We start from the raw sequence: 25,337 nt of genomic DNA on the forward strand, positions 1-25,337 counted from the left end.
AGGAGTGATCAGATGAATTGTAATTAATTTTCAAGTCATTCCTTGCCACAAAAATTTATGGAATCACAAAAACCCAATTTCCACTGCATTTCAACCCTGCCACTAATAACCTGCTGACATCATTTCAGTGATCTTCTCGTTAGCTCAGAAAAAAAAAAATGTGTTAATGAGGACAAGGCAGCTGATATCACTCGGTCATGCTGATTGAATTAGAAGAGCAGACTGGTTGCTTTAAAAGGGACATGGTGTTTGAAATCATGGTCTTCTTCTGTTAACCATGGTTACCTCCAAGGGAAAACCTGAAGTCATCATTGCTTTGCATAAAAAGGGCTTTACAGGCAAGGACATTGCTGCTTGTAAGATTGTCCCTAAATTAACCATTTATCGGGTCATCAAGAACTTCAAGGAGAGAGGTTCAATTTCTGTGAAGAAGGCTTCAGGGCGCCCAAGAAAGTACAGCAATTGCCAGGACCATCTCCTAAAGAGGATTCAGCTACGGGATCGGCTCAACACCAGTACAGAGCTTGCTCAGGAATGGCAGCAGGCAGGTGCACGCACAGTGAGGCGAAGGCTTTTGGAGGCTGGCCTGGTGTCAAGAAGGGCAACAAAGAAGCCACTTCTCACCAAGAAAAACACCAAGGACAGACTGACATTCTGCAGGAAGTTTCGAGATTGGACTGCAGAGGACTGGGGTAAAGTTATTTTCTCTGATGAAGCCCCCTTCAGACTGTTTGGGACATCTGTAAAAATAATAGTCCGGAGAAGAAAGGGTGAGTGCTACCATAAGTCCTGTGTCATGCCAACAGTAAAGCATCCGGAGACCAACCATGTGTGGGGTTGCTTTTCATCCAAGGAAGTGGGCTCACGCACAATTTTGCGTAAGAACACTTCTATGAATAAACAATGGTATCTAAACATCCTGCAAGAACAACTTCTCCCAACCATCCAGGAGCAATTTGGTGATGAACAAGGCTTTTTCCAGCATGATGGAGAGGCATGTCACAAGGCAAAAGTGATAACTAAGTGGCTCGGTGAACAAAACATTGACGTTTTGGGTCCATGGCAGGGAAACTCCCCAAATCTCAATCCCATTGAGAACCTGTGGTCCATCTTTAAAAAGACATTGTGATAGACTCCAAGAACTGATTAGGCAAGAATGGGTTGCCATCAGTCAGGATTTGGCCCAGAAGCCAATATCCAGCATGCCAGAGCCAACTGCAGAAGTCTTGAAAAAGAAGGGTCAACTTTGTAAATATTGAGTCATTGCATAAACTCAATATATTTGACAATAAAAGGTTAAAACCGTATGAAATGCTTATAATTGTACTTCAGTATACCATAGAAAAAACTGACTAAAAGACCTGAAAACACTGAAGCAGCAAACCTTGTGCCTGTATGACCTCCAGCTGGTCCGTCATTAGTAACAAGGTTTACTACAGCTGAATGTGTGTGCTGTACAGCATTACTTCACCAGAAACTGGCCTATAAAAGCAGCAGCAGCAGCACAGTAATGTAGTGTAGACTCACCTGAATAGAACGCCGGTTTTATTTTTCACATGAGTTGCAGCGATAACAACTTTATTCGTAATATGCAAATGAGCTTTTGGAGCAATTGAGGGTGTCACCGTTGCTCCAAACAGCTCTACTTTCTATCCCCAGTCCGTCCCTCCCTTCCTTCTTTGATGGACAGCGCCAGGCAGTGTAGAAGCCGTGATCACGCCTGGCCCCGTATTCTCTTGAGTGCGCCTGCACCTCGGCTTCTGAGTTGGCAGTACAGCACTGAAGTTTCACTGGTCAAATCGGCTGGACTACGCATGCGGGGATTGCGTCACACTACATGCAAGTGCTGTACTGCGCATACACCGATTCCAAAGCAGAGGAGTGGGCGCGTTCAGAAGAATACAAGGCCAGGCGTGACCACGTCTTCTACACTGCCTGGTCCCGTCAATCAAAGAAGGAACCGAGAGAGGGAGGAAGGAAGGGAGAGAGGGAAGGAAGGAAGGAAGGAAGTGAGGAAGGGAGGGAGGAAGGAAGGAAGTGAGGAAGGGAGGGAGGAAGGAAGGGTCGTACTGGGGGTATCAAGTAGAGCAGTTTGGTGACGCTCCCTCGTTGCTCCAAAAAGCTCATTTACATATAACGAATAAAGTTATTCAACAGAGGCACTGTGAAAAATAAAAACAGCGTTATATTCAGGTGAGGCTACACAATATTACTGGGCTGCTGCTTTGATAGGCAAATTTCTGGTGACAGAGTCCCTTTAATACTGTAGTGCTAGATACTATGGGGACAATAAACCCTTTCCCTGCCAGGTCAATTTTCACACTTTTGCAAAACACAAATAAAACCGTAATTATAACATAAAAAACAAACAAACATATAACCCACAAATACCTATATATTTTTCTGGCAGTAGACACCTGCTATATTGTGAAACTGCCATTTAGCACTTTACACTTATAGGCGCCCTCTTGCAATTTTGCGTCAAAGCTCAACTTTTAAAAAATGGAGAACCTGAGACATACAACGCCTCCTAAAAATAAAATATAAGATGTGTCGAGTTCATACATGGCACTTATGTCTAGGTCTGCATGCACAGATCTTCACCTGAACTAAATAGACAGCAAAACTGTGTGATCCAGATGCCAGACGCATTCTCGTCACAGAGCCGACAAATGGTCAGATTCCCCCTCCCAAACCGAGATAGAAAGCCTGAAAGTAAAACGTTTCCTGCTGCTCCCCAACTTCAAACCAGTGCTGCGCCCCGAATATTTCACCTGGTATCACTTAAAGACTGAGATTCTGGGCTTTAATCAAATCTAAGCTCTAGTCCTTGTATTTGAGCCACGGCAAGCAAATAAAGTCAAAGTATTACATACGTGCCTGGCATTGAAAGGGTTAAATGTTCGATATTTTTATATATATATATATATATATATATATCTATATCTATTCATTACTCCAGTGCATCGAAAAATAAAAAAATATGAAACAACTTTGCAAAAGGTCTCATTAGAAATATCCTACCGATTTGTGTATACAGATCCTATGCAGGCTTATGTGTCTCCATGGTAATATGAAGAACACAACAGCAGGTGTCCCTTTATCTCATGGACCACTGTCACAACAGCTGGGATGGAATACAAATACTTTATAAAAAAAATAGATAAAAAATGTCCATTAAAAGAAGCCAACCCACTGGTATCTTTCCAAATCCCATCCAAACTATATACAACCAAAGCCGCACAAGTGGTTACCTTGTTATACATCAGATCCCATAAAGAGAACATCACAAAGCTGGACTGGTCTTACCAGTTCCGATGTAAAACAGCATGTACAGGGGTTCCCCGTAGACTTCCTATGGTGCTTATCCAATGTCCATAAAAGGCCGAGCCGTGCCCCTTTACATCCTTGACCTAACACATAGAACCTGTGACGCCGCTGGTGCCATCTCCTAAATAGTCATGCCCTAGTTGGCCCTGGTCCAAATCCAGCATGCTCTAAACCTTGATTTTCACAAAAACTGCAACTCCCTATATGACCTGCTCTGCAGTTTATGGGGTATTTTTTTGTGGCGTTTTATTAGAATTGGCTGGATTTGCGGAGCTTTTTGAGGCGTTGCTTTGTGCATCACTACCACCAATGGCCAGCTTTAAAGGGGTTGTACAGGATAAAAATAAAAATGGCTGCTTTTTTCCCAAAACAGTGCCACACCTTTCCATGGATTGTGTCTGGTATTGCAGCTACGCTCACTTGAAGTGAATGGGGCTGAGCTGCAATATCACAAATAATCTATGGACAGGTGTGGAGCGGTTTTTGGAATAAAGCAGACTTTTTTTAAATTTTAAACCTGTACATCCCCTTTAAGTGACACCGCTACTTAATAAGAAATCTACAAATCTATGTATTAATCTACGAGTCATCCCCTTCTGTCAAGTTGTTAAGTACGTAATTCGACTGTCGCTCTTTATGAGAGAATGGGAAGAGAGCAAACTCGGCCATTTTTCTTGTTATCGCAGAGGTGTGACCCTCACCTAGCAGACATTGATCAATAAGCGCCAACGGTCAGAAAACAGGCTACATGTTGCGGAATAACTAGACAATGTGGGGAAAGTTGGGCGACAAGACCAGGCAGAACAGATATCGCTAATCATGGGATAACATGCCATGATTTTTCACACAATTCAATTTTTTATTTTCTGTCCGTATCTGAAGGTAATTGGTTTGTGGTAGTGACCCAAAGTGAATTTTGCCAATGTAAATAAATATTTGATGTTAAATATTTGTCAAACAATGCCACGTGAATGTTTAGTTGCAGGAAAAAAAATGTCAACAGAATCGAGTAAAACCCCAATAATACAATATAATGGACTAGTGCGCAAGTAAAACCAGTAATACTGACCCTAATCCTAGTTAAGTCTCGGAGAACATGGCCCATCCCCAGGCAGAGGCCCCTCTAGCACACGGAGCGGCCGCTGAGATTATAATGTGAAATACCTAAACACTGCACGGGATGAACGGTCTGGACAGGTATGGTGGCACCAAGATTCCGAGTCACTGACAACCCTCTGAAATATGACCTATTTTAGAAGGCTTAGTTACTATAAGTGCATCCCTCAAAATCTGATTCCCCCTTTTTTAGATGATGGTTGGGTGGTGTGTGGCTATTATCACTGGAGTGAAGGCCGCCAAATGCAAACAATGGATATTAAATTGATTTCCATTAACCTCACCGTGCCCTAGTCACAAGTAAGCATGTCTCTTAGGGTACGTTCACACTGCTTATTTTGGCGCAAAAAAAGCCTCGTTTTGCGCTCCAAAATAACTTGAACTAAGCCTGCAAACAGTTTCCCATTGATTTCAATAAGATAGACTCTTTGCTGTTCACATGAGGCGTATATTGATTTTGCTGAATTAAAAAAACGCCTACGTAAAAAGAAACCTCGTAAAAAAAAAAAAAATATGTCACTTCTTGAGGTTTTTTGAGCGGGACACTAGGAAAAACGGCTAAAAAAAACGGCTAAAAAAAACCACCCTCAAAATAAGCTTCAAATTAAAAGAAGCTTCAAAAACACCTTGAAATCAGAGGCGGTTTCCCCTTGAAAAAAAACTCCAGATTTTTCAGCGACTTTTTTGTACGTGTGAACATGCCCTTACAGATTCAGTTTCACCTCACATTTCGGTTTCCATCAGCTTTTCAGTGCCACCACGCTTCTATAATTTGTCAGTGGCCATCTATGGGATAAACTTGAGCCACCATGACAAAGTTTCCTGTCCCTGTGCTCGGACAACTCAGAGTTATCATAGGGACATTGGGCCTCAGATTTCATCTTTCGTCATTCTAGCCGATGTTCACTGGCTGATCGCTGCCCTAGTTATAAAGGGCAATGAGAGGGAACGGGAATTGGTACAAAACGCTCATTCAACGGATCATTGGCCCATGTAAAAGGGCCTTTAGTCAAGTACCCTTTTCTAAAGTACCCCCAAGTCTATAATTATATACTATGCTGCAATTTAAAGCACAGTGCGAGTACCCCTGAGAGACACGGCATGTACCCCAAGAACCTAGGGACTACACTCTTCAAAAATAATGGGAACCGGGATGAATGTATGGAAAGGCTGCCATGACTAAGATCCCATAGTATAATGAAGATGTGTCGCCACGTATGTCACAAGCTCTCGCCACTGCTGTCATCACCTGGTTTGATCTTCATCACCACAGTCTTTCTGTTCTGGTCTCTCATTTGTTTGATATCCAGCAGGTCATGTGGGTTGCCATTATGCCGGGGCCAGCAGTATACAAATATCCGTGATCCGCTGCTGCCACAGTCCACCACCACTCCATAGTTAATATTGGGGTTGCCTGTATCAGTGGCATCCATGTCAGTAACGCGAGCCAAGTACCTAAAAGGCAAAAATATACAACTGAAAAAAGCCTCAAGTATAATCCACATCCAGACATTTACCTTTAACCTCTTAACAATCTAGTGTTTTGGTCCTTAATGGGCAGACACTTTTTAGCAATTATGCGCAGGTGGTGGTTTAATGGCCCTAACTTTTTATCTGTTCGGCTACCAAAATAATCTCTGCCTAGATTTTGGGACACATATTGCTTTTTAAAGCAAATTTTTTTCTTTTTTATGGTTTTATTAGGGGTAATTGTACAAGAAGTAAATAAATGCTAATAAATAAAAAAAAATAATTATATATATATATATATACATACACACACACACACACACACAGTCAAGTCACATTATTATGACCCCCTCCTACTTTACACGTCGGCAGGGTGTAGCCAATGAAGGAAGTGATGTGTCGTGGGCTGGCTTGGTGGGTATATAAGGTGTGCTGTGCTGTCTGAACACATATCACTCGTTGTTGCCATGGGTAAAAGGGGCAATTTATCAGAGTTGCAAAAAGGGATGATTATTGGCTTTCGGGGCAAGGGTGGCTGTATTTCTCAAACAGCGCAGTTTGTGAACTGTTCACGTGCTGCTGTGGTGAAAATGTATTGTCAGTGGACAAATCGCACTATTGGGAATAACGGATGTGGAAACGGCGGAGCACCACGTGCCATTGATGTTAGAGGTGAATGTCGGCTACGAACGACATGCTACAGTGGAGCTCTTCATGAAAACCAACCAGGGGGTACAAGACGTGTGTCTAAAAATACAGTTCAGCGAACCCTACTGCGTATGGGGCTCCGAAGCGGACGGATGGTCACTGCTCCTCTGCTAACAAAGGTGCATCAGAAAAAAAGGCTTCAAATTGCACGGCAGTATCGGAATTGGACCACCGATGATTGGCAAAGAGTTGCCTTATCCGATGAGTCACATTTTCTGCTTCATCGAACGGATGGACGTTGGCGTGTCAGGCGAGAAACATCAGGGATCAAACATCCTGCAACCATTGCTAGAAGATCACAAGCTGGTGGCGGCAGCGTTATGGTCTGGGGAATTTTTAATGCCATTCTCTGAGCCCACTCATCCATGTGGACGGCACTCTGAACCGATTTGGGTATGAATCCATCGTTGCAGATCACGTCCACCCATACATGCGGTTTGTCTTCCCTGGGGCAGATGGAATCTTCCAGCAAGAGAATGCGACATGTCACACGGCTAGAAATGTCCGACAATGGTTGGAAGAGAACGACCAAGACTTCCAAGTACTTCCCTGATCCCCTAATTCACAGACTTGAAACCAATTGGGCATCTGTGGGACCCCCTCGATTGTCTTGTTCGCTCGATGGATCCTCCCCCGCGCACCGTCCAGCAGATGTGGGATGCACTGCGGTCACCATGGCCCCAGATACCGGAGACCACCGACCAGCACCTTATTGAGTCACTCCCAGCCCGTCTCGCTGCTGTCCGTGCTGCACACGGCGGTTACTCTGGATATATATATATATAATTTTTTTTTAAATTCACACTAAAATAAAGCATTACAATGCGTTTTCAATTTAGTTTCAATCGTTTTGATATATAATACGTACAGTCTCGGGTGACTTGGGCGCCTACGTCGATGGTTTGGTGCAGGCGCCGTTTTGTTTATTATTTTTGTATATATTTTTTTCTACATAATATGCACCACATTTAGAGGACATTCACATTTTGCATGTGTCAGTCACCGGAAAAGCAGCTCTGCCATGTCTGGGGGCACCCGGCAATCTGGTGATCACCCGGTTCACTAGAGGCAATGCCCCTTGAGCACTGTGTAAGCCGAATTAGAAAATACAGGAGTGACATAAGCCGCTTCGGTCTAGTCTGCAGGAGCTTTAAACCCACGCCATACATTTACAGTGGTGCGGGTTTAAAGCCCCAGGACCAAGTGCTGAAAAAGGTGAATATATATGTGCGCTATTAATATATTCTAATTATATATTTAAAGGGGTTGGAGTAGGAGGTGTAATAGCGGACGTTATCTTTTAATTACTTAAAGTAGATAAATATTATAGTTACAAGATAACACTACATGGAGGGGGCATGATAGCATTACAATCAAGCTACTCCACGGAAAAAGAAACGTGACTATGAGTATAATGGCAAGTATAAGCCGAAGGCACAAATGCCAATTTCTGACATACACCAGTTTAGCTCTGTCTACAGGGCAGCACTCAGTCACCTTTACATGAGACAACTTACCTGTGAAAGTTTCGGTCTCGCTGCGAACGACTGTACTTAGTCCTGACCAATAGTAGAGAGTAGATCAGAAAGAATAGGATGCCAACCACAGCGCCAATAATCACTAGCTGTCGCAGAGTGGTATTCAGGGCTCGAGGGCACCCACCAGGTGAAATGCTAAAGTGCCAGGATGCGGGGAGTAGGCAGGATATGCTTAGCCTGGAAACAAAACACACATATGGGATGTTGTCAATTATTTAACAACGCAACAACAAAAAATAGCAACATTAGCAGTGTTATCAGGTCTCATTTATCAGAGACCCCTGTGAATTATTTTTTTTTACATTTGATTGGTTGCTATGGGCAACTGCTACACTTTTCTTTTGCATTAGCTTTTTAGAAATCTCCCACATTAGGACATCCACTGTCCATATCCCCTAAGGCAGGGGTCTCAAACACGCGGCCAGGTTGTCATCTGCGGCTCCACGGGGGACTGAAGCTCCCTCAGGAGAGGAGAGAGCAGGCCGATGGAGGAGCGTGCCGGCACTCCTTCATGACGTCATGAAGGAGCGCAGTCCCTTTCCCGCGCTGCTGGATCGTTGGTGGTATGCGAGTACTGGCCACACAGCCCCCTGTAGATAGTGCAAACCCCCTGTAGATGGCGCCAAACACACCCCACCCTATTGATAGCGATACACCCCGCCCTCACCAGCTCCAGTGGGGCTCCCTCTAGGAGTGGAATCCCCAGCCAGAGCGTTGCCGACGCTTTGGCCAGTGAATCCGGTCCAGGTGGATCCCCTGACATCACTGTCCATATATGGACAGTGACTTCAGGGGCTCCTCCAGCAGAGGAATCCCCGGCCAGAGAATCGGCAACGCTCTGGCTGGGGATTCCACTCCTAGAAGGAGCCATCTACAGAGGGCACTATCTACAGAGGGCACTATCTACAGAGGGCACTGTGGCACTATCTAAAAAGAGGCTGCCCAATCTTGACATTCTTGTGTCTGCCAACTGAGCAGCCAGACTGCATTTAGCGACACTTAAACTGGAAAACTGGATTGTTAAAATAAGCACGTGGAGTAAACTTGCAAATTTTCAGTAAGTTTAAACCTAGCGCTATTATTATAGCAATGTAGTATTATTGTTAAAGTAGTGTTGTATTGTTATTATAGTAAGGTAGTATTATTAAAATAGTAATGTACTATTATTATAGCAATGTAGTACTGCTATAGTTATGTAGTATTATTAAAGTAATGTAGTATTATTAAAGTAATGTAGTATTATTATAGTAATGTAGTATTATTATAGTAATGTAGTATTATTATAGTAATGTAGGGTTATAGTAATGTAGTATTATTATAGTAATGTAGGGTTATAGTAATGTAGTATTATTATAGTTATGCAGTATTGTTATAGTAATGTAGTATTAGTATAGTAATGTAGTATTATTATAGTAATGTAGTACTGTTATAGTAATGTGGTATTATTAAAGTAATGTAGTATTATAGTAATGTAATATTGTTGTAGTAATATTATAGTAATGTAGTATTGTAAGGGCTCGTCCACATGTAAAGGAAATGCTGTGTTTTTTCTGGCCGGAAAAAAAACGCAGCAGAATACAGTAGCAGCATAGTGAATAAGATTTAACAAATCTCATCCACATGCTACGTAAAATTTACGTGCCAAAATTGACCTGCAGTGCGTATTTTTCGGACCGCATCATGTCAATTCCTGCTACGGAAAGTGTGCAGAATTGCTGCGTTTTTCTTAGGAGATGTCTCCATCTCCTAACATTGGGGAAAACGCAGCAATTTACGCACCATTTTCTGCCGCAAAAAAACGCAGGAAATGGTGCGTTTTTGCCGCAGCGGAAAGCCTTTGACTTTCAACGGAATTGCTGCAGAAATTTTCCCTTAGCCCTTATAGTAGTGTAGTAATGTATTATTGTTATAGTAATGTACTATTATTGGAATGTAGTATTGTTATAGTAATGTAGTAATGTTATAGTAATGTGGTATTATCGTAATATAGTATTGCAATAATGTAGTATTATTATTATAGTAATGTAGTATTATTGTAGTAATATAGGGTTATAGTAATGTAGTATTATTATAGTAATATAGGGTTATAGTAATGTAGTATTATAGTAATGTAGTATTATTATAGTAATATAGGGTTATAGTAATGTAGTATTATTATAGTAATATAGGGTTATAGTAATGTAGTATTATTATAGTAATATAGGGTTATAGTAATGTAATGTAGTATTATTATAGTAATATAGGGTTATAGTAATGTAGTATTATTATAGTAATATAGGGTTATAGTAATGTAGTATTATTATAGTAATATAGGGTTATAGTAATGTAGTATTATTATAGTAATGTAGTGTTATAGTAATGTAGTATTATTATAGTAATGTAGTATTATTATAGTAATGTAGTATTAATATAGTAATGTAGGGTTATAGTAATGTAGTATTATTATAGTAATGTAGTATTAATATAGTAATGTAGGGTTATAGTAATGTAGTATTATTATCGTAATATAGTATTGCAATAATGTAGTATTATTATTATAGTAATGTAGTATTATTGTAGTAATATAGTAATGTAGTATTATTGTAGTAATGTAGTATTATAGTAATGTAGTATTGTTATAGTATTGTAGTAATGTAGTGTTATTACAGTAATGTAGTATTATTATAGTAATGTAGTATTATTGTAGTAATGTAGTATTGTTATAGTAATGTAGTATTATTATAGTATTGTAGTATTATTATAGTAATGTAGTATTATTATAGTATTGTAGTATTATTATAGTATTGTAGTATTATTATAGTAATGTAGTATTATTATAGTATTGTAGTATTATTACAGTAATGTAGTATTATTATAGTAATGTAGTATTATTATAGTAATATAGGGTTATAGTAATGTAGTATTATTATAGTAATGTAGTATTGTTATAGTAATATAGGGTTATAGTAATGTAGTATTATTATAGTAATGTAGTATTATTGTAGTATTATTATAGTAATGTAGTGTTATTACAGTAATGTAGTATTATTATAGTAATGTAGTATTATTGTAGTAATGTAGTATTATAGTAATGTAGTATTATTACAGTAATGTAGTATTATTATAGTAATGTAGTATTATTACAGTAATGTAGTATTATTATAGTAATGTAGTATTATTATAGTAATATAGGGTTATAGTAATGTAGTATTATAGTAATATAGGGTTATAGTAATGTAGTATTATTATAGTAATATAGGGTTATAGTAATGTAGTATTATAGTAATGTAGTATTATTATAGTAATGTAGTATTATTATAGTAATGTAGTAGTATTATAGTAATGTAGTGTTATAGTATTGTAATATTGTTATAGTAATGTAGTATTATTATAGTAATGTAGTATTAATATAGTAATGTAGTATTATTATAGTAATGTAGTATTATTATAGTAATATAGTAATGTAGTATTGTTGTAGTAATGTAATGTAGTAATATTATAGTAATGTAGTATTATAGTAATGTAGTAATGTTATAGTAATGTAGTATTATTATAGTAATGTAGTATTATTATAGTAATGTAGTATTGTTATAGTAATGTAGTAATATAGTAATGTAGTATTATTATAGTAATGTAGTAGTATTATAGTAATGTAGGGTTATAGTAATGTAGTAGTATTATAGTAATGTAGGGTTATAGTAATGTAGTAGTATTATTATAGTAATGTAGTATTATAGTAATGTAGTATTGTTATAGTAATGTAGTAATATAGTAATGTAGTATTGTTATAGTAATGTAGTAATATAGTAATGTAGTATTATTATAGTAATGTAGTAGTATTATAGTAATGCAGTAGTATTATAGTAATGTAGGGTTATAGTAATGTAGTAGTATTATTATAGTAATGTAGTATTATTATAGTAATGTAGTAGTATTATAGTAATGCAGTAGTATTATAGTAATGTAGGGTTATAGTAATGTAGTAGTATTATTATAGTAATGTAGTAATATAGTAATGTAGTATTGTTATAGTAATGTAGTAATATAGTAATGTAGTATTGTTATAGTAATATAGGGTTATAGTAATGTAGTGTTATAGTAATGTAGTGTTATAGTAATGTAGTATTATTATAGTAATGTAGTATTATTATAGTAATGTAGTAATATAGTAATGTAGTATTGTTATAGTAATATAGGGTTATAGTAATGTAGTGTTATAGTAATGTAGTGTTATAGTACTGTAGTATTATTATAGTAGTTAGAATAACTAATTGATTAACAATAATTTTGTACTGTATCAAATTTGAAAGTAATGCGGCCCGCCAACTTCCCATTTTTTCTACGTCCGGCCCAATTACCCGGCCGGGTTTGAGACCCTGCTCTAGAGGCATATGGACGTCATAGAGGGGGCGGTTCCCCCACCTGGAACCCACCCCCCCCCCTCTATGAGCTATAGAGGAGAGACGCTAACAAGCAGGCCCCATGAGTGGCCAACATGTAATACTACATTTACCCTGCAGAGACCGGTGCATGCACCCCGGTACCCCCAGACATCAGTGGATAAGTTCATCTATAATTTTGGATTCAGTCTTATGGTACTCCAGTATTAATAAATATGCCTCAATGTGTCCTTAATGTACGGTCCTCGGGATATAGCTTCTGCTATATACATAGAAGCATGGTGTTACTTCCATCTGATTACAATTACATGGGTTGTTCTGCACTGTGAACGTGATTGATTAAAATGTGTTGAAGTGATTCTATTTTGTGTAAACTCCATCTTTTATATCTGCCATCCATCTTGTCTCCTAAAGAATCCATTTTGTGATTAAGAGGTCATCTGTTGCTTTAAAGGGAAGGGGTCATGAAAATTGTTTTTTTTTTATCATATTGCTTTTAGTATGAGAAAAAAATAAAATGTATTTATTTGTGTTCATGTTTTCTACTTTTTTTTTATTTTTACTTCTCTATGGGGGCTGCCATTTTTTTTTTCATCTCTGTATGTGTCGGGGATGGAATACGGCACATAAATCCCCATAGAGAATGCGAACAGGAGCCGTTCCATTCACTGCAGCGTACGCCGTCTGTGTGGGAATGGCGCATGTGCCGCTCCCACACAGACCAAAACGAAGCTCGTTAGCAGAGCGAAATCCGGCGCCATTTTCTTGTGGACCGGAAGCCGCTGCCGGACAGTAAGAGGACGACTTCCGTCCGCGGCTTCCGGCCATTTGCGAAGGCGCAAGGAATAGGAGCGGAGGCAGGAGCAGGTAAGTTATGTTTGTGTATGTTAGTGTTATACTGTCTGCTGAGCACTGTATCTAATCCTCGCTCAGAAAATGGCGGCACACAGTGTAGGAGGTTTGAAGATTCAACCCCCTCCTTCTCCTGGCACTAGCCAGGATAAAGGAGGGGGAATTGTGTGAGGACGCTAGAGCGAGTGTGTCTACCCCAAATTTGCAGCATAAATCAATGAGGTTGCTTTACCACAGTGACCATGCTGAAAATTTCGGGAACTGCTCCCTCTAGTGGCCAGCACATGGAAATGTTATAAATTAGAATCTAATTTATAATATTTCCTGACTTGTGAAAAAATTAAAAAAATTAAAACAAATGTGTAATCACTCAGATACTAATTGTTTAACTAAAAAAAAATAAAAATTTCAAATTTCTAGCGACACATTCCCTATAAAGAGGCTCTGTCACCACATTATACAGTGAAGGAAATAAGTATTTGATCCCTTGCTGATTTTGTAAGTTTGCCCACTGTCAAAGTCATGAACAGTCTAGAATTTTTAGGCTAGGTTAATTTTACCAGTGAGAGATAGATTATATAAAAAAAAACAGAAAAATCACATTGTCAAAATTATATATATTTATTTGCATTTTGCACAGAGAAATAAGTATTTGATCCCCTACCAACCATTAAGAGTTCAGCCTCCTCCAGACCAGTTACACGCTCCAAATCAACTTGGTGCCTGCAGTAAAGACAGCTGTCTTACATGGTCACCTGTATAAAAGACTCCTGTCCACAGACTCAATTAATGAGTCTGACTCTAACCTCTACAACATGGGCAAGACCAAAGAGCTTTCTAAGGATGTCAGGGACAAGATCATAGACCTGCACAAGGCTGGAATGGGCTACAAAACCATAAGTAAGACGCTGGGTGAGAAGGAGACAACTGTTGGTGCAATAGTAAGAAAATGGAAGACATACAAAATGACTGTCAATCGACATCGATCTGGGGCTCCATGCAAAATCTCACCTCGTGGGGTATCCTTGATCCTGAGGAAGGTGAGAGCTCAGCCGAAAACGACACGGGGGGAACTTGTTAATGATCTCAAGGCAGCTGGGACCACAGTCACCAAGAAAACCATTGGTAACACATTACGCCGTAATGGATTAAAATCCTGCAGTGCCCGCAAGGTCCCCGTGCTCAAGAAGGCACATGCACAGGCCCGTCTGAAGTTTGCAAATGCACATCTGGATGATTCTGAGAGTGATTGGGAGAAGGTGCTGTGGTCAGATGAGACTAAAATTGAGCTCTTTGGCATTAACTCAACTCGCCGTGTTTGGCGGAAGAGAAATGCTGCCTATGACCCAAAGAACACCGTCCCCACTGTCAAGCATGGAGGTGGAAACATTATGTTTTGGGGGTGTTTCTCTGCTAAGGGCACAGGACTACTTCACCGCATCAATGGGAGAATGGATGGAGCCATGTACCGTCAAATCCTGAGTAACAACCTCCTTCCCTCCACCAGGACATTAAAAATGGCTCGTGGCTGGGTCTTCCAGCACGACAATGACCCGAAACATACAGCCAAGGCAACAAAGGAGTGGCTCAAAAAGAAGCACATTAAGGTCATGGAGTGGCCTAGCCAGTCTCCAGACTTTAATCCCATCGAAAACCTATGGAGGGAGCTGAAGATCCGAGTTGCCAAGCGACAGCCTCGAAATCTTAATGATTTACAGATGATCTGCAAAGAGGAGTGGGCCAAAATTCCATCTAACATGTGTGCAAACCTCATCATCAACTACTAAAAACATCTGACTGCTGTGCTTGCCAACAAGGGTTTTGCCACCAAGTATTTTAAGTCTTGTTTGCCAAAGGGATCAAATACTTATTTCTCTGTGCACAATGCAAATAAATCTATATAATTTTGACAATGTTATTTTTTTTTATTTTTTAATACAATCTATCTCTCACTGGTAAAATTAACCTAGCCTAAAAATTCTAGACTGTTCATGTCTTTGACAGTGGGCAAACTTACAAAATCAGCAAGGGATCAAATACTTATTTCCTTCACTGTAAGTGCCCTATCTCATACATAAGGAGAGCGGCGCTATAATGTAGGTGACAGTAATGCTTTTTATTTAATAAAAAAAAAATCTATTTTCACCACTTTATTAGCGATTTTAGCTTTATGCTAATGAGTTTCTCAATGGATAACTGGGCGTGTTTTACTATATGACCAAGTGGGCGTGTTTTACTATATGACCAAGTGGGCGTTGTACAGAGGAGTGTATGACGCTGACCAATCAGTGACTATTCAGCCTCATGCACTTCTCTCCATTCATTTACACAGCACATAGGGATCCTTTTAGATCAGTATGTGCTGTCTTATACGAACACATTAACGATACTGAAGTGTTTAGACAGTGAATAGACATTCCACGGGATGTCCATTCACAATCTCTGCACTTTGTTACTCTGTCTGTGGTAGTTACAGCAGAGCAAGCGTAATCTCGTTGTAACCTGTCATCTACAACGTAATCTCGCGGGATTATGCTTGCTCTGCTGTAACTATTACAGACAGAGTAACAAAGTGCAGAGATTGTGAATAGACATCCCGTGGACTGTCTAAACACTTCAGTATCGCTAATGTGTTCGTATAAGACAGCACATAGAGATCTAAGAGGATCCCTATGTGCTATGTAAATGAATGGAGAGAAGTGCATGACGCTGATTGGTCGCTGATTGGTCAGCATCATACACTCCTCTGTACAACGCCCACTTGGTCAATAGTAAAACACGCCCAGTTGTCCATTGAGCAACTCATTAGCATAAAGCTAAAATCGCTAATAAAGTGGTGAAAATAGATTTTTTTTTAAAATAAAAAGCACTGCTGTCACCTACATTATAGTGCAGATCTCCTTATGTAGGAGATAGGCCATTTATAATGTGGCGGCAGTCTGTTTAAGGCCCCATGCCCACTTCAGTTTTTTCCTTCAGGGTGCCATCCGTTTTTGTCACGGATAGCACCCTGAACTCATTTCAATGGGGCCATGCACACTACTGTTTTTTTGATGGACCCGTTGCTCCGTTCTGATCCAAAGTGGAGCATGTTCTACTTTGGTCCGGGATTCCGTGACTGTGAGGCCCATTCAAGTCAATGGGGCCGTCAAAAGAAGGCACGCGGAATGCATCCGTGTGCGACGGAGCTGTTGCCCAGCAACCGCCGGGCGGGCAGAAAAACATTAGAAAAATATTACACTAATCGGCAGCCACTCGTCTCGATCAATAACTGATAGAGAAAAGAGGCTGCTGATTAAAAATAAAATAAAAAGCATTTCATAAGTACCTGGTCGTTGCCTTGGTGAAGAGTCCCTCTTCTTCCTCCAGTCCGACCTTCTTATGTGACGCGGCAGCCTACGATTGGTTTCAGAGGCCGCTGCAGCCTGTGATTGGCTGCAGAGGCAGTCACGTGGGATGAAGCGTCATCCCTGGAGGCCGGCCTTCTGACGTCATCCTGACGTGCGTAACCGCCACTACATCCTGTGATTGGCTGCAGCGGTGACATGGATTGAACGTCATCGCTGGAGGCCGGACAGGAGGAATGTAAGTATGAACTTATTTTTTTTTATTACTTAAAAATTTTCTTTTCCGCGCGCCGAGCATGGTACTGTCCAGGGTGCTGAAAGAGTTACCGCCGATCAGTGCAGCCTATTAACTCTTTCAACACCCTGGACAGTACCATGCTCGGCGCACGGAAACGGAAACACGGGAGTGCACACGGAAATCACACGGCCACTAAACCGTGTTCACGGACCCGTCAAAAGCGGCCGTGAAAACGGTGATGTAAGTGTGCACGAGGCCTAAGACAGTATATTCACACTGGGATCGTATGTTTCTCAGCTATGTGTCTCTCTGTTCCTTATCTGAATCTGTTACAAGAAATGTGTCCTGACCTTGGGGGTTTCAATTCTATGAGAAAGGTCTTTGATGAAAAAGAATGGGTCATAAGATTGTATTCTGGCCTGAGAAATGGTTTTGTTCAAATTGCAGGTGTTGGCTATCAGTTGGGATGACGTAGAGTTTCATGATAATTTAAAAAGTCTTTTATGTCTGTGATGGTTCAACCAATAACATACAATGAAGAGATGTTTGTCCTGAGTCAACGTCACATTGTAAATGATTGGCTGAAATCAAGTCTACTCCCTTTTTGAAAGATATTATTGTAATTGTTTTGATTAATAAAGGCAAAGAAGAATATTTGAGTATACAAGCATGGTCTGTGTCTCTTACTTCTCTCCGATATATCGATATAATTTATGGATTTAGATCTGGATAACATTACTGGGCGGGTATACGTTGACATACCCATTTAAAACTTCAGTCTAATATATTTTGGCCAGGATTGCATCAACAAGTAAATCGATTTTTTATTTTTTTTCAATTTGGCTCTCTTATTCTTGAAGAATAAGGGTATGTCTAGATGAATCGTTTTAAGTGGCGTTTTTTGGTGCAATCGCGGAAAAACCGCGTCATTTTTGTCAAAACTGCCACAAAAAAACGACTTATATAGACAGACCCTAAAAGTTTTTCAATACAATTTTTAAATGTCCAAAATACCATGCAACAGATGGAAAACGTGCATGGAAAGTTACCTCAATATAGTATTTGATTTATGCAAATTTTTACTAAATGCCCAACTGGGCGTTTTTTTTCCACAAGATCACGCGGTGCTGTGAATGAAGAGAAGTGTATGACGCTCATTGGTCAGCGTCATACACTTTTCTATACAACGCCCAGTTGGCAAATAGAGAAAAATACGGCCAGTTGGGCATTTAGAAAAAATGTGCATAAATCGAAAAATGTTCATAACTTGGTCAATAATAAATGTTTGATTTAAAAAAAAAAACAAAAAAAAAAAAAACAAAAAAAAAAAAACAGTAGTTCTCTACATCAAAGCGCCTATTAGATTAGGTAGACGATAGGGAAGTTATAAACTGGTGACAGAGCCTCTTTAAAGATGTTGTGCCACAAAACCGAATATCCCCCCGAAGTGCTCCATGAGAAGCAGGGAACTTCCGGGGTCTGTGCCCAGCTTGTGTGTCCAGAAGTTCCATAGATATGAACGGAGCGCCAGTCGTGCTTGTGCGCATTTATTTCTATGGAGTTTCCGGACACACAAGCCAGACACAGAACCCTGGAAGTCCCATGCTTCTCGGTCCCCCGTTCTCCTTATCGCTGGGGGTCCCAGCATTCGAACCCCCAGCGATCACACAGCGATACATGTGTTTCGTGGTACAACCCCTTTAATGCTAAATAGATGGTGGTGACACCATGATTTGGTTATCACAGGATCTGACGTATGATTTTATACACCTCCTTGGATATTTCATTCTCCTTCCTCTAGCTAGTTTGATCCTCTTGTATTTACCTGTACTATCCCTTTATTACACTTCTATTTCTTAGTAGTGACGGGTTTGCATGTATTACTGTCTCTTATGTACTGTCCATATATTCCTCATTTCTCATAACTCACCTTCCCATTTTGGACTTCAGTAAAACAGAAGAAAAAATACATTCACCCCATTATTGCTCCTTTGCTACCGAATCTCTTCCACTGCACCGTCACCCATGTTCTCTACCTGCACAGGAAACACATAGACAGCTTTATACATGAGGTTTTGGGTAAATCATCGCGATCACAATACAAATTGAAGGGGGTTTTCTGGTATCCCAAATGAAGCTTATCCATTGTACAATAACCAATTATTTTACTTCTAATATATCTTGTTTAACAATTCCTCGGCATCTCTGCTTGAGATCATTGAATAGGAGCCATTGTTTACTTCTAGGGGATGAAGTGCCGACTTGGTTATGTGGTATTCACACAGGTGACATGTCTTCCACCTCTGGAATTAGAAATGTGTTCCTTTGTCAGTGACTGCAAGCACAGATTTTGAATTCCACGCAGAATTCATACACCAAGAATATTAGAAAACAGAGGAACATCTTATTATACAATGAATAAGCTTTATTAGATATATGAGAAGTTTGGATAGGTGGGGGTCTGGGTGCCGAGACCCCCCCCCCCCCACTGTCACTGAAATTAAAGTGCAGAAGCGCTTAGGCGAGTGCTGTGCATTATCAGCAGTGATCAGCGCAATTTTTTAGGCTTTCCTAAAGTCACTAAATGGCAAATCTGCTTTGATAAAAAGCAACATGGAAGCAGGCATTGTATTACAGCTTTGCTGGGCAGATTTACTATTCAGGAGACTATAGTATATAAAGTATGAATTTTCTTCATTCTCGCAGAGGATCAATAGCAGCCATTACTATAAATCTGCTTGCTGTGCACACGCCGTCATGCTTGGATGAGTAATAACTCTTGAAGATCCAGTTATCAGATGTATCCTCTATAGGAAGCAGTGATGCAGATGAATTTCCACCACATACATGAACAATCTGCTAGATCTAGATAGTGTAGTGAGAAGTATAGCACACGGGTATGATGCCACTCATACCATGAAGGGTGAAGGGACACTTTTCCACATCTTGTAATGTCAAAATATGTCTATTGTGGGGGTCAATTAGCTGGAGAACACATCACACAGGACTATACACATATGTATGACACATCACACAGGACTATACACAGATGTATGACACATCACACAGGACTATACACATATGTATGACACATCACACAGGACTATACACATATGTATGACACATCACACAGGACTATACACAGATGTATGACACATCACACAGGACTATACACATATGTATGACACATCACACAGGACTATACACATATGTATGACACATCACACAGGACTATACACATGTGTATGACACATCACACAGGACTATACACAGATGTATGACACATCACACAGGACTATACACATATATAGGACACATCACACAGGACTATACACATATGTATGACACATCACACAGGACTATACACATGTGTATGACACATCACACAGGACTATACACAGATGTATGACACATCACACAGGACTATACACATATATAGGACACATCACACAGGACTATACACATATAGGACACATCATACAGGACTATACACATATATGATACGTCACACGGTACTATACACATATATAGGACACATCACACGGGACTATACACATATATAGGACACATCACACGGGACTATACACATATGTAGGACACATCATTCGGGACTATACACATATATAGGACACATCACACGGGATATACACATATGTAGGACACATCATACAGGACTATACACATATATAGGACACATCACACAGGACTATACACATATATAGGACACAGGACTATACACAGATGTATGACACATCACACAGCACTATACACATATATAGGACACATCACACAGGACTATACACATATGTAGGACACATCATACAGGACTATACACATATAAAGGACACATCACACAGGACTATACACACACACATGTATGACACATCACACAGGACTATACACAGATGTATGACACATCACACAGGACTATACACGTGACACATCACACAGCACTATACACATATATAGGACACATCACACAGGACTATACACATATGTAGGACACATCACACAGGACTATACACATATGTAGGACACAGGACTATACACAGATGTATGACACATCACACAGGACTATACACATATAGGACTATACACATATGTATGACTCATCACCCAGGACTATATACACACATGTATGACACATCACACAGGACTATACACATATATAGGACACGTCACACAGGACTATACACATATATAGGACACATCACACAGGACTATACACATATATAGGACACATCATACGGGACTATACACATATGTAGGACACATCACACAGCACTATACACATATAGGACACATCACACGGGACTATACACATATGTATGACACATCATACAGGACTATACACATATATAGGACACGTCACACGGTACTATACACATATATAGGACACATCACACGGGACTATACACATATGTAGGACACATCATACAGGACTATACACATATATAGGACACAGGACTATACACAGATGTATGACACATCACACAGCACTATACACATATAAAGGACACATCACACGGGACTATACACATATGTAGGACACATCACACAGGACTATACACATATGTAGGACACAGGACTATACACAGATGTATGACATCACACAGGACTATACACATATGTAGGACACATCATACAGGACTATACACATATAAAGGACACATCACACGGGACTATACACATATGTAGGACACATCACACAGGACTATACACATATGTAGGACACAGGACTATACACAGATGTATGACATCACACAGGACTATACACATATATAGGACACATCACACGGGACTATACACAGATGTAGGACACATCACACAGGACTATACACAGATGTATGACACATCACACAGGACTATACACATATATAAGACACATCACAGAGGACTATACACATATATAGGACACATCACACAGGACTATACACATATATAGGACACATCACACAGGACTATACACAGATGTATGACACATCACACAGCACTATATACATATATAGGACACATCACACAGGACTATACACATATATAGGACACATCACACAGGACTATACACATATATAGGACACATCACACAGGACTATACACATATATAGGACACATCACACAGGACTATACACATATATAGGACACATCACACAGGACTATACACATATGTATGACACATCACACAGGACTATACACATGTGACATCACACAGGACTATACACATGTGACATCACACAGGACTATACACATGTGACACATCACACAGGACTATACACATATGTATGACACATCACACAGGACTATACACAGATGTATGACATCACACAGGACAATACACAGATGACACATCACACAGGACTATACACATGTGACACATCACACAGGACTATATACAGATGTATGACACATCACACAGGACTATACACATATATAGGACACATCATACGGGACTATACACATATGTAGGACACATCACACGGGACTATACACATATATAGGACACATCACACAGGACTATACACATATGTATGACACATCACACAGGACTATACACATATATAGGACACATCACACAGCACTACACAGATGTATGACACATCACACAGCACTATACACATATATAGGACACATCACACAGGACTATACACGTGACATCACACAGGACTATACACATGTGACACATCACACAGGACTATACACATATATAGGACACATCACACAGGACTATACACATATATAGGACACATCACACAGGACTATACACATATGTATGACTCATCACACAGGACTATACACAGATGTATGACACATCACACAGGACTATACACATGTGACACATCACACAGGACTATACACATGTGACACATCACACAGGACTATACACATGTGACACATCACACAGGACTATACACATGTGACACATCACACAGGACTATATACAGATGTATGACACATCACACAGGACTATACACATATATAGGACACATCACACAGGACTATACACAGATGTATGACATCACACAGGACTATACACAGATGTATGACATCACACAGGACTATACACAGATGACACATCACACAGGACTATACACAGATGTATGACACATCACACAGGACTATACACATGTGACACATCACACAGGACTATACACAGATGTATGACACATCACACAGGACTATACACAGATGACACATCACACAGGACTATACACATGTGACACATCACACAGGACTATACACATGTGACACATCACACAGGACTATATACGGATGTATGACACATCACACAGGACTATACACATATGTATGACACATCACACAGGACTATACACATGTATGACACATCACACAGGACTATACACATGTGACATCACACAGGACTATACACATGTGACATCACACAGGACTATACACATGTGACATCACACAGGACTATACACATGTGACACATCACACAGGACTATACACATGTGACACATCACACAGGACTATACACATATATAGGACACATCACACAGGACTATACACATGTGACATCACACAGGACTATACACATGTGACATCACACAGGACTATACACATGTGACATCACACAGGACTATACACATGTGACACATCACACAGGACTATACACATATATAGGACACATCACACAGGACTATACACATGTGACATCACACAGGACTATACACATGTGACACATCACACAGGACTATACACATGTGACACATCACACAGGACTATATACGGATGTATGACACATCACTATACACATATAGGACACATCACACAGGACTATACACATATGTAAGACACCACACAGGACTATACACATGCCGGACACGTAACACAGGACCCCTGGATGTGACAGCGGACGTAGCGGCTGTTCTCCTGTCACACACCTCCCCCCATTACTACATATAATGATACCTCCTCCTTCCTCTTCTCCTGGGTCCTGTCAGTCGCCACCGTCGGGTGAAGGACACGTCAACACAGTCAGGTAGACGTCTCTTCCCTGGGGAGGGGTGAGGGGAGGTGTATCCGCTGCCAGCGGGCCGTCCTCCCTGCCACAGGCCCGGTAACCAGGCGACCCTAGCTACCACCGAACACCTGTCCATATCTCGCGAGATGACAAGCTGATTGGAGAATTCCGCCATCTTAGAAGCGGGCACACTTCCCTATGAGGATTTCACAAGTCCCGTTCTAGAAGGAAGAATCAGGAAGAGAATAATGACAAACAAGTATTACATTACCAAAATAAGTGCCATATTTTTTTTCGTGACAAGTGGCCCCCATTAATATTCCCTAAAGGTCCCCTTATACAATGTCAGCCAAATGGCTCTCATTAGCAGGGGCAGAGTGCTCCCATAACCAGTGCCATCCAAAGAGCCCTCATTAGCAGTACCAGAGTGCCCCCATAAACTGTGCCAGCTAAAGGGTCCTCATTAACAGTACCAGAGTGCCCCATAAACTGTGTCAGCTAAAGGGTCTCCATTAACAGTACTAGAGTGCCCCCATAAACTGTGCCAGGGTGCCCCCATAAACAGTGCCATCCAAAGAGCCCTCAGTAGCAGTGGCAGAGTGCCCCCATAACCAGTGCCATACAAATGGCACTCATTAACTAACAGTGCCCCCATAAACTGCCAAATAAAGGGTCCTCATTAACAGTACGGGTACGGCCACACGGAGCGGCCCTGACACGGTCGCAACGCGGCAAACAACCGCGCTGGCACTATGTAGGCGCGGCTGTCAAATACCTCGTTAAGGGGTATTCCGGTTACGCACTTCCGCTCCATTCATTCTCTATGGGAGCGGCGGAGATAGCCGAGTGCAATGTTGTTGTAATTTGCAAAATCGTGCAGCCATAAAGGGTGTATTAATTCATTGGCGCACAATTTTGCAGATAAAGGGACGGTTTACCCGCGTTGACATGCGGCCACTAACAGGCTGTTTGACAGCCGCACCGAACATGGTGCCGGCGCGGTTGTTAGCCGCATTGTGACAGTGTCAGGGCTGCTCCATGTGGCCCTACCCTACCAGAGTGCCCCCATAAACTGTGCCAGGTAAAGGGCCCCCATTAACAGTACTAGAGTGCTCCCATAAACTGTCAGAGTGTCCCATAAACATTGCCATATCAAGGGCCCCCGTTAACAGTACCAGAGTGCTCCCATAAACAGTTCCAGTAACGGGTCTGTATTAACAGTACCAGAGTGCCTCCATAAAGAGTGCCAGACAAAAGTCCTGCATAAACAGTGCCAGATAAAGGCCCTTTACTAAGGCCTCGTTCACATCTGCGTTGGGGTCCCGTACTGACGTTCCGTTGGAGCTTTCCGTCAGAATAGGACCCTGGAGGGTATGTTCA

The 25,337-nt window shown here is 40.6% G+C and overlaps 1 protein-coding gene across 5 annotated transcripts in view; it reads right to left on the reverse strand.

The window, feature by feature from the left end:
- Positions 1–24,094, reverse strand: part of ENTPD4 (ectonucleoside triphosphate diphosphohydrolase 4) — a 38,017-nt gene extending 13,923 nt beyond the window's left edge. For 4 of the 5 annotated variants that reach the window (XR_012882547.1, XM_075858687.1, XM_075858688.1 and 1 more), the window contains exons 1-4: positions 23,906–24,094; positions 18,909–19,014; positions 8,142–8,339; positions 5,696–5,901 (exon numbers count right to left, since the gene is read on the reverse strand). Coding sequence is in view for 4 of the 5 variants with exons in the window: in XM_075858687.1 (XP_075714802.1) it covers positions 5,696–5,901; positions 8,142–8,339; positions 18,909–18,916 (412 nt within the window). In the remaining variant the exon portion in view is untranslated. Of the gene's footprint in view, positions 1–5,695; positions 5,902–8,141; positions 8,340–18,908; positions 19,015–19,893; positions 20,135–23,905 lie in introns of those variants that run through there. The other variant, XM_075858686.1, reaches the window with a different exon arrangement.
- Between the last annotated feature and the right edge of the window lie 1,243 nt (positions 24,095–25,337).

This window comes from Rhinoderma darwinii, chromosome 3 (assembly GCF_050947455.1).
Source record: "Rhinoderma darwinii isolate aRhiDar2 chromosome 3, aRhiDar2.hap1, whole genome shotgun sequence".
Lineage (NCBI taxonomy): Eukaryota > Metazoa > Chordata > Amphibia > Anura > Rhinodermatidae > Rhinoderma > Rhinoderma darwinii.